This window comes from Loa loa (genome assembly GCF_000183805.2).
Source record: "Loa loa unplaced genomic scaffold supercont3.96, whole genome shotgun sequence".
Classification (NCBI taxonomy): domain Eukaryota; kingdom Metazoa; phylum Nematoda; class Chromadorea; order Rhabditida; family Onchocercidae; genus Loa; species Loa loa.
The window spans coordinates 130,965-142,585 of NW_018108276.1; the positions used below are offsets into that span (position 1 = coordinate 130,965).

Sequence of the window (11,621 nt, forward strand, 5' to 3'; positions counted from 1 at the left end):
TTTAAAGTAAGTTTAAAGAAGAGAGAGAGAGTGAGAAAGAGAGAAAGGGAATCACAACAATTTTTTTTAAAAAAAAAGAAAAAAAAGGAAGAGAAGAGAAAGTCACCAACTTGAAAAATGATTGGGGATTTTAATGGTGAAGAGAAGGACATGAATGAATATTAATGACGGATAGTTGGACAAACTTGATGGACAAACTGGATAGACATGGAGGTGCTCTACATCTACAAGTGAAAATGCCGCCCGAAAAGTTGGCTAAATTGCCATCACTACTAAAATGACACATAATTTGCGCACATGTATATATCAAATTATATCAAATATGTATTTATACAGGTGTGTATATGTGAGTGTATGTGTGTGTGTGTGTGTCTATGTGTGTGTATGTGTGTTGTCTATGTTTGTGTGTATAGATGGATAACGAATAAGGATGATGATTGGTAATTACTGAACAATTTACTTTCAATGCTTACAGATGTATCATGTTGAATATTATCTTGGCATCTTATTTTCTTTTGTTTTATTTTCTAAATAATGATTTTATCACTGGAGAATGAATCAGATAATTAATAAACAAATTAATGAATGCTATCTTTCAATCAGTAATAAGGAAAAAAAGCTACCATTTGAATGAATTATTTTTTAAAAAAAGAAAATTCATCAAACTTTACCGTATTATCAACGGAACGAAAAATTAGCCAATAATACAAATATTTTTTTGTTTGCTTTTTTGCTTTTCTTTTTCATAACTGTATAAAATGCAAGCAAACTTGAACATTTTCAATATAAATGTTTTTTTCTTGCTTGCTATTTCTTCACTAATTTTTATTTTGTTTACTTTTTGCAGTATTCATTGTGAATTGCAATTTGCATGCAACATTTTTATACAATACAACTTTTGTGTATGGAAGAAAAAAATTTTTGCATTATTTGAATTTCATTCCATCTTCATTCGTTATAAGCCATGATAGATCTTGCAAGCCTCAATTACGGGCGGATTAACTGCATTGCGGTGCCACACCCAGTTTACTGCATTCCCGGTTCTGCATTATTATCCTTATTTTTATGTCATTTGTCGTCTGACTTGTTGCGCGCACTTGCATGCAGCATTTTTGTTTTCACCATGCTATTGCTCTTTTTCGAAACTAGTTATAGGAGGATCTTTATGATACTTTCACTCCTTTTGACCTAATTAGTTTAGGTTGATAAGCTCCAATGATGTCTTTAACACTGTTGAACAGTTAACATTTCCAGTTAGTGGGATGGCCGGATTAATTAGTGGTTTAAAAGGTGTAAGTCTAAATTTTATTTTATTTTAACGAAATAATTAAATTTGGTATGAAGCGAAAAGAAAATCGTTGAAATTTCCATAAGTATTGATTTATTCATTTTTTTTCTTTAATAACCAATTGTATGTTAACTCTTTTTAGCATGTATATTGTAATCCTTTTGAAAGTTCTTTAAATTTTTTGTCAAAATTTTTTGTTTCCACAAAATATAAATGCCCAAAACTTTCAACTTTTAAATATCCAATCATTTCTATTAATTCCTTTAATTGTTTTATCCCTTATTTAATAAATCTATTTGAATAATTCATTGCTAATATTAAGTCAAATTATAGATAACTATATGATAATTATTGATTCCAAAAAACAAAAATCATTAATTGAAAATGCCAGATAAACTATTAATTAATAATTTTTATTGATCTCTTAATTTACCACAGATTTTTCTTCTTCTTACTTTCGCAAAAAAAAAAGTTTATCAAGCTAATATTTGCTTTATAATGAAACAATTAAAATCTGTAATTTCATATTACTTTATATTTTTATTTTTTTTTCGTAAAAAATTTCCGCAAACTTTTCCAGCGAAATTATTGTCCTTAAAAATTGCGGCATTGTCACTTGCGTATTAAAAATTGCATAACATAATTAATAATATATTGATACATATAAATATGGATAGATATTGTGTCCTTGAGGATTGCCAAATCAGTTAAAGGTATGTATGATCAGATTGTTCCTATGCCTGTTATCGATGACCAAATCTTATCGCAATCGTAAAATGTCACCTATCACAAATGTGACACATTGACATGTCCATCTGTCATTTGGTGGTAACAAAGCGTTGAATTATTCCCATAACAATTAATTGACTGTTTTCTTGTGAAATATTTCTTTTTATTTCATTAAAATATGGTAAAAAAGGAGAATTAAAAAAAAAACAAACAAAGGGAATTTATAAATATGACGTATTAAGTAATTTATCATATGATTAATAATTAATTAACTTTATTATTCGATTTTTTTGCATACATTACAATTTCTTTAAATTTCGAAATTTTGTCTTTGCTTGATAGTTTATATAATTAGCTATTTTATGAGAAATAATTATTTTTTGATGATTCATATGCTTATGGTCTGACAGATTGAACATTTTATCAGTTCGATTTGCGGCTGACTTTTTTTTTATTTATCACTTGAAGCTGGGCTAAACGAACAAATTTAATGAACCAAAAATGATTACTGTTGTTGAGATGTGCGAATGTTTAGTGTTTCTCGGAAGAAGTTTACTTATTCAATGTAAATTTTAAAGGTATTATCCGGAATCGTTCGACCGGAAAATTTCGAAGTTCCCAGCCATCTATGCTACGGATACGATAGCTTTGAAGAAGAAAAGAGGAAGGAAGTGGTAACAGACCTGGAAATTTTACCATGCTATATATGAATTCACCTATTTTTACTTCCTTGTATCCCGATCATTCCCAGGGGACTAATTTTTCTTTTCCCAATAAACTAGAAATTTTGGCCATTTGAAATTATTACCTTTGGAAAAATAGAATGAGAAATTTTTATCTATTATATGAAACAATTAATATTCAAAACAACTTCTTTTATTGCCTTTTTTTATAAAATACTTTAAGAAGGAGAAAATGATAATATTTCAAAGAGCAAAGATTGAAATTGCTAACATTACTAACAACAAATACTTTGGTTATCAGTTAGTGTTTGGGTCTTTATCAGTTAATTTTTTGCATATCGATGAATATGAGTTATTCGCTTATTCAGTGAGAATTTGGAAGTTTTAAGTTTTATCCATATAAATTTAAATTTGCAATATTTATATGAAAAAGTGAAAATTTATCTCATTGGTTTAGGCCATATTTCCAACATTTAACTCTATGAAGACCAAAGCTAAATATTTGATATCTTTAATCAATCTAATCATTGATCAAAATTTTATTTCATACACTATTCAATTAATGCTGAACGATGTTAAGAAATCAAAATTTTTTCAATGTCATCTCATTTATTTTCCGTATAAAATTATACTTTAAAAATAAATAAATGAATTTTTTTTCCAAATTATAGTTTTTTGAAATTGCAAATCAAAAAATTTAATCTTATAGATTGAGAATTAGGACAAATTTAAATTTGTCTTAATGATGAAATACACACTTCTCATATGTTAGTTACATACGGTAAAAAATATGGTCAGATATTTTTTTTTCTTTTCACCATACAGAAGCCGATGTTTTCAATCAACAAATGATTTGTAATCGTTTTGAAGTACCTCTAGTAACAGATAAACCTGAACCTTCCAAGTATCCACTCAATCGAATATGATTCGATGGGTTCATCACAAAATTACTGTATCAGTTGTTGTAAGTATCCATTTGTGTATGTATTTTTCGGATGTACACCTAGACACCCCGTAGTGAATTGTGCAGTTTTCAGTCTTTAATCGGGCAAGAGTAGCGGATAGCTGATTGTATCCGAAGTGATCGGTTAATTGTTGCATCGCATCAGGGGGACAGATACCAGGGAGACGACATTGGCATGCATACATTCGACACATGTTCCTACACAACAGGGGGTACAATCCAAGGTATTCATGATTAAGCCTTCCGTCTTTTTCCTTCCCATGAACCTCTTCATCCTTACTTCCCCAAGTTGGCACCGTCAAAATTACCGTATCAAGAAAAGGAAAGTGATTGAATGTTAAGGGAAAGTGAAAAAAAAAATGGATAGGAAAGGGAAAAAGAAATGGAAAGGAAAGATAAAACAATAAGTGAGAGCAATAGAAGAGATCTACAAATGATTATGTCAGTTTTGTATAGATAAATATCAAAATAGCTATTAAAGGAAACGTTGAAAAATTTTCCTTTTTTTGAAATTTAAAAAATCCTAAAAAAAGAGAAGGAAGAAAAGATTAGTGTTTAAGAGATTCCAAGCAAAAAAACTCATTAAATCACTAATGAAAAGAAAAAAATTATTACTAACTGAAAAATTTCTTTATAATGGTATCAACAATAATTACATTTGAAACTCGTTGATTGAATTTATTCAAAATTGACTTCTGAAATTAATTTAAAATCCCAATTATTATTATGACTATTAAACCAATCATCGTATGAAAATTCAATATATCATTTATGGGTTTCAATCTCATTTCTCATTGGCTAAAATGTAAATTTAATATAGTATACAGTGTATTTGTAATAAAAGTAATATGTATTAAATAAATATATAAAGAATACATGCAAAACTGTTATGAAGTATGATTAATTTATGCATAAATATGATAAGTTTACATAAATACTGTATAATATATCGAAATACTTGTATATATGTGTGTAGATTCAAGCATAATATATGTGTTCGAGAAAAGCTTAATCATATTGCTAATTATCTGTGAAATAATTAATGAATGGAATGAATGCATGAATAAATAAGGAATGAGAAGAAACGAAGATAAAAGCAAAAGAGAAAAATGAAGTGTTAATTGCAAGCCAATTAATTACTTCATCAATCTTATTGGCTTTTTGGCCACAATTCCAAAAAAGAAAGAGCCAATCACTGACGCTAAGTAAACTTTCAATAATTTCAATCTTTTCGAAATCATTTTAACAATAAATAGATTCATTTGTAAAATTAATCAAGTGAAAGCTAATATTTTCTCATGGATATGATGGGAAATTTTTTTTCTGCAAATTCAAATCCAATGTACGATACTTTGACCTTTTTTTTTCGCCTTTTCTCTGATCTTCACCAACATTTGTAAACAAAGATTGGGAAAAAAATTTGCCGATGACCGATGACCACTACACCATTACTACCTCATATGATGGAAATGAAATGAAAGCATGAGAAAGTCCACCGGATTAATCATTGATCTTTCGGGTAAAACTTTTAAGTAATATCTAGTTCACTTCACATTCCCAAGAAAATAGACGAAACAATTAAAATATGAAATGGAAAGTGAGTGGGGGAAAAATTCTTTTTTTTTAGCTCAAAAAATAATTGCTGGAAGAGAAAGAATATGAGGCTATAATGTCATCGAATGAACTGCGCATGTAAAAGATAAAAATGATTTGACAAATTCAAAATATTATTTATGATATTATGGGAAAAAATTTCTATGAAATGTAAATATGAAGTATTGATTTTTTTTCCATTTTTTGTTTTCAGTGTTTGGAATCTTTTTTGGAGACGAGAAAAGGAAAAAGAAATATCGAAAAAAAAGCATTAAAAAAATACTATCTATCATTTTCGTCATTCTATTTTAGCTTACTTATTATTGGTTCATTTATTTTTTTAATTTTTTCATCAGGATAAAATTTGCATGATTTCAAGTTTTTCATTAACATGCTGACTTGTTGATCATTAACAATTTCAACAAATTAATTTAAAAATCTCAAACAAATTCCAAAAGTTTGTTCGATCGCTTGTCTTTGTTTTCGAAAAACATTTATTTAAATTTGACAATTTGTTCTACAATGTGACTTTAGCAATAAATAGTTAATATTTCAATTTAACATTAAGAAAGAATACGAGAAAATTCACACTATCAATAATAGCATCATTACTTAAATATTGATTAATAATTTTCTGATGTTTTCAAATAATATATGTATCAGTATTTAATTCGGGTCTTTTAATTTATATAAAAGTAAAACACAAAAAAGAATTATAATTCGAAAAAAGAAATAATAATTTAAAATTATCAACCGGATTCTGATCTTGTTATACTAGAACATTAACTATTCCGGAATATAAGGATATGTGAATTCCGGTATACATGCGAAACACTTTGTGAAATATGACCGAATTAATTTTCATTTCTTTCTTCTCCCTTTACAGTTTGTTCTCATGATAACTTTTCTTTTATCACTTTCTTCTCCTTTTCTGTGAATTATTTTCGAAAAGTCATAATTCATTATAGATATCGAAATATATCGAAATGTTTTAATTTGTGAAAATGCATGTCTGTGTATATAAAGTACTGGAATTATTGGATATAAAATATGTGGATGGGATGAGGATGAAGGGAGGATGGCGATAGTCCGAGGTTTGCATCCTATTTTAATTCAACATTACTTTATGGGTGACGAGCATGAGGATGGTGACAGGGATGAGGACAGGGATAGGCATGGGGACCTTGACTACTGTAACTCTTTCCTCTCAAAATTCGTCCTTGTAATATATGCATTCATCACAAAATCCTTCCTTCTCTTTTATCTATCCTTTACTTTTCACTTCAACTCATACCATTTTTCCATCAAAATCTTTTGTTGACAAAAAAAAAGTTTCGAATAATTGAAAAAAGTACTTTTTCCTCCCTTCTTCATCCTGCTCTTTCCCGATTTCAGGGCAAAAAATAATTTACCAAAAATTTTCTCGTGAAAAGAGGAGAGAAATAGACAGATAATATAACAAATAGTTTGTATTTTTGTTTTATAGAAATTATTTGTTGATTTAAAAAAGACAGTTTTAATTAGCAATCGATAAATGCGATAACAATAATAATAATTACAGCAGTAGTAGTTGTTGTTGTAACACTCAATAAAATGGCATAATATTTCGCCGACATATTTATGGTAGTAGTTGCTGTTGTTATTGTTGTTGTTGTTATTGTCGTTGTTTTTGTTGCTGCTGTTTTATAACATTAGCATTGAATATCATCATATAATACTTGAACATTTTTATTGTTGTAGTAACAGCAGTTGTAGTAGTTACTGTGTTACTGTAGTCGTAAACTATTAATAATTGTTTGATAAAACTAACAAAAAATAAAATTTTGCTCAAATATCGTTAAATTTGAATTTAAAAACTGTAACAATTCGACTGAAAATGGTAAATGGTAACATTTACAATTGTCACATTCAGAGCTGAAATAATTTAACATTGTTTTACGATATATATATGATGAAAAATTATTCAAATATTATTCTTTCTCGAAGAGATGACAGAGCATTTCAACAATTTACTATTTCTGTTTTCTTTTTCATTTTGGAATTCTATTAATTATTTTCTCTTAAATCGAAATATATTTGGAATTTTAAATGTGCACTATCTTTTTAATTAATTTTTACCTTTTGAATATAAATTTATATTCAGATTATTTCAAATGATTTTTAATTCAATTATTTCGTCCAATGTCTGATTGATTCAAATAATTTAAATTTAATTTTAAATTTAAATTCTTCCTTACCAAAATGAATGAAAACAACAGAACGTTATACAAAATTAATGGCTTTTTACTATCAAAAAAAGAATCGAAAATAATATTACAGAAGCTTCCTCAAATTATCAACGAAACGGTTTCCTTTTTAACAAAATTTAAATAGCCAACAAAAACATACATATATTTACACACACACACACACATACACATACACACACACTCACGCTGACGCATACACTCACACATGCACATATACATACACTCACATACACACACACATACACACACTCACTCCACACACACTCACACATAAATACACGTATTTATATGTACAATATACTTGCACATGTATCGAAAGCGTGTTATCAGACACGTAAATACATTTGAACATACATACACGTATGTAAAAATACATACAGTACAGATATGTATAGATATGGACACGTGTGAAAGATAAACAGTGTCATTGATTATTGACTACCCAATTTTTTGTCACAAAGATTTGATGATGAATGTGAAGGATAGGTAAGCGAGACAGGATAATTACCTGTATCTTCTTAATCCTTTAAGTAAACAGTAAAGTGTGGAATAATTGGCTGTAATTATTCTTTTTTCCTTTCAAATGTGCATCGATGACGATGAATATAATCGTTATTGATGATGCCGAATGGAAAGGATTTTGAAAGTTTCCTTTCCTTTCCAAATTTAAAAAGAAGAAACTTAATTATAATCAATAAAGGTTATGGTAGAAAGAGAGAGGGAGAGGGAAAGAGAAAAAGAGAGAGGAAGTGCAAATGGAAAAGGAAGAAAAAGAAAAAATGTGATAAAAGATTTAAACGAAAAAAAAATCATTTGGTATTAATTTTAGTTCTAAAAAGTAATTGAGAGAAGAGTTTGAGACTCACTACCATCACTAACCATCATTATTGTCACCAAGTTTATAGGTCAACGGTCCATCAAAAAGGAGTGACAAACAATACAGGTGCGTGCTGCTATTATTTACTACTAATTCCACTACCACTGTTAGTTACATTTTATTTTCCATAGATGAGGGACCAAATTTGTTCTGCTTTTTCTTCTTCTAGTATTCATATTAATAGTTGGATTGAAATTTGAAATGACTAGTAATTAATAAAAGAAGTTTGATCGATTTTAGATGTAATGAATAAGTTTTATATGCAATTGATAAGTGTGGATAGAAGTAACTGATGACAGATCAATATATTAAGGTATATTAAATTACCATAAAATCATACTATGTGGTAAGTTGATATTAAGTATCATATCAGTGATAGAAAAGTAATAATAAGAGTGAATTTTTGAATAAAGATCATTTAATCAAGAAATCATTAACTCACCAGTTACAATTTCTTAGAAAATCGGTCAAAATTGTCCTGAAATGTCATCACTTTTAACTTTTTCTTTAAGCTTACAGTATGTCTTTCAGTTATTTTTTCTTTTCATAAAAAATTATATTATTAAATTATTACTGATAGTTTTTAAAAATATCTTATAGAAAGATTTGTTAATTCAGATAAGTTTCATTTATGAAAGTATTTATTCAAAATTTTTCATCAATTTTTCGCATTTTCCAGTGGTCCTTACAAATTTCAGTAATCTTATTAATAATAATAATTATTATTATTGTCACCATTATTATGATTACGATTGTTAATGATATTATTATGATTATTATTACTTTTACTGTTATCAGGTTGTTATCATTGCTGTTGTCAATTGTTATCACTAGTAATTATTATGATTATGTTTGCTATTATAATGATTATCGTTATTAACCATTATCAATATTAATTGTTGTGATTACGATTACTACTATTACTATTGTTATTAATTATCATTATTGTTATTGTTATGACATCTTCAGATATTCGAAAACTCTTCTTACAGCTGACATCAGCAGAAATAATAAAAATTTCAATTTTTGTTTATTTTTAATTATCAATTACTTCTATCGGTCATCTTCTTCCTTCCCAAAACCATACTGATGCACATATATGTATAATATATAATATAATATTAGGAAAGGATAGATGAGATAGTTCTATTCCCTTTAATTATCACTCACGATATTGTCTGGAGTTAATTGTCCAAATCAATATTTATATACTGCGGTTTGCTGGACTAGAAATTGGATATGACTGGATGATTATTAGATGTGAGATGATTTTACATAACATGACGATAATGATGATGACATTAATAACTGTAATAATTATGATACCAATGATGTTGATGTTAGTGACAATGATAACGATAGTATTTGTAATGCTACTCATCTATAATATAGGCAGATCAAATGTATGTTTTATTGCCAATTTCATTTTCCGTTAACGATCTTTTTCGATTATTTTATATGTTTGAAAATCTTTCCCTATTATTGCTATCATTGTCATCACGCTTATTGTATGTGTCAATTGTCCACCTGCGTAATGAACTTTATCAATCCCAAATGCATTTTATGTTTTATTTTAAAAAGATAATAAAATGTATCGAAAAAAACTTACTGTATTCACGATCATCCATATATAATAAAGTAGTAAATAGTAGATTGCAAAAAAAAGAGTAAATTTTAAATTTAAAAAAAAAAGAAATTACGAATTTAAATTGTTACATCTTCTCAAAATTAATATTTAATAACAATAATAAAATGCAATTAATGAAATCATCGTAAATGAATTTATAAGTGAATTTAAAAAAAATTTATTTTATAGTAAAATTATCTTCTATAATTTATCTTATAGTAACAGTCCCTTTTTGAAGATATGCAGAATGATGCTATATTTGTACTGTTTTTTTATTTTTTTCTACATCTAACATATTATTAATATCGGAAAAATGAATAGCAATGATCCATTCCGGATATTTTATCTGTAGATTATCAGTAAAAATAATTGGAAATAACAGAGAATTGATAGTTGATAAAAGTTTAATAAAAAGTAAATATTATCATACATACTAGATAATTAACATTCAAATAAATATTCTAAAACAATACTAATCATTGCCATAATACTTCGAAATGCTCTTTTTTTTAAAATCTTTTTCACAACCAAATAACCATAAAATATATATGTATTGATAAGGTACAAACATTTTTAGGTTAATCCTGGAATATGAAAAGATCAAAGATTAGTTGTCTGGTGGAACATAAAGATACAATCAATTTCCAGCATAAAAATTTGAAATGGAAATGAAATTTTTGATGTTACCATTAAAAATGAAAGGAATAAATGAAATTTTTCGTAAGTTTCATATTAATTTTACAATTATCAACTAAATGTATAAAAAAAACAGCGGAAATTATCACAGACATCACTTCAATGTAACTATGATTACAAACTTTGTCATATCGCTGTTGAAATTAACGTTTAAAGACAAAAAGTATCTTCCCATCTTAATTAATTCTAATTACCTAAATTTCCTTGCAGTAATTAATTATTAGTCCAAAGAATAAAAAAAAGACATGGAAATATATTCTATTCATATGCATATTATTATATTTGCGTGCAGCTTTTTATATATGAAATATTGCCCGGCATGCATTTTAAGTGAAAACAATGGATGCATTACAATTTATAGGTATGTGCATTCACTTATGTGCAATTAATTAAAAGTTATTTAATGATTTCAATTTTATGCCATGAAAGTGACAATGAATTATAAATAATATCAAAAATTTTACGATTTAAAATCAAAAATAAGAAAAAGAAACCTTTTTTTCAATGTCAAATTTTCCTCAATGTCACTGTTTTAGGAAAAATTATTAGAAAAAGAAAATATGAAAAAGCATAAATGAGGGAAAAAATTTTTTGATTATAATAAAATAAATTAAAATGATTAGGTAAAAAAGTGATAAGCAATGATATCACAATGCTCCATCGCTTATCACTTCATTTTCTATCTTACATTAATTACAATTAACGAAAAAGGCACAATAATAGCAAATGTTTTGCATTGTAAAATCATCCATTTAAAATTTCTATCATTTTCCTTTTTTTTTTTAAATCACTATTCCTAATTAAAATACCTTCTTATAAATCCCCAGAAGATTGAAGAATTCTTACTTAAAAAAAAAAAAAACAAAAGTCGAGTTTTATAATTGTTGTGATATCAAATATGACAGGTGAGCAACA

At 27.0% G+C, this 11,621-nt stretch overlaps 2 protein-coding genes across 2 annotated transcripts; one reads left to right on the plus strand and one right to left on the minus strand.

The window, feature by feature from the left end:
* Positions 1-164: 164 nt before the first annotated feature.
* LOAG_08881 (hypothetical protein) lies at positions 165-2,727 on the plus strand (the record flags this gene model as incomplete). Its single annotated transcript, XM_003144411.1, has 3 exons — positions 165-250; positions 1,202-1,292; positions 2,596-2,727. The coding sequence occupies 3 exons, from the start codon at positions 165-167 to the stop codon at positions 2,725-2,727; spliced, it is 309 nt and encodes a 102-aa protein (XP_003144459.1).
* A 912-nt stretch (positions 2,728-3,639) lies between these two features.
* Positions 3,640-4,452, minus strand: LOAG_08883 (hypothetical protein; the record flags this gene model as incomplete). The annotated part of the gene is made up of 2 exons (XM_003144412.1): positions 3,640-4,091; positions 4,404-4,452. The coding sequence occupies 2 exons, from the start codon at positions 4,450-4,452 to the stop codon at positions 3,640-3,642; spliced, it is 501 nt and encodes a 166-aa protein (XP_003144460.1).
* Positions 4,453-11,621: the final 7,169 nt, after the last annotated feature.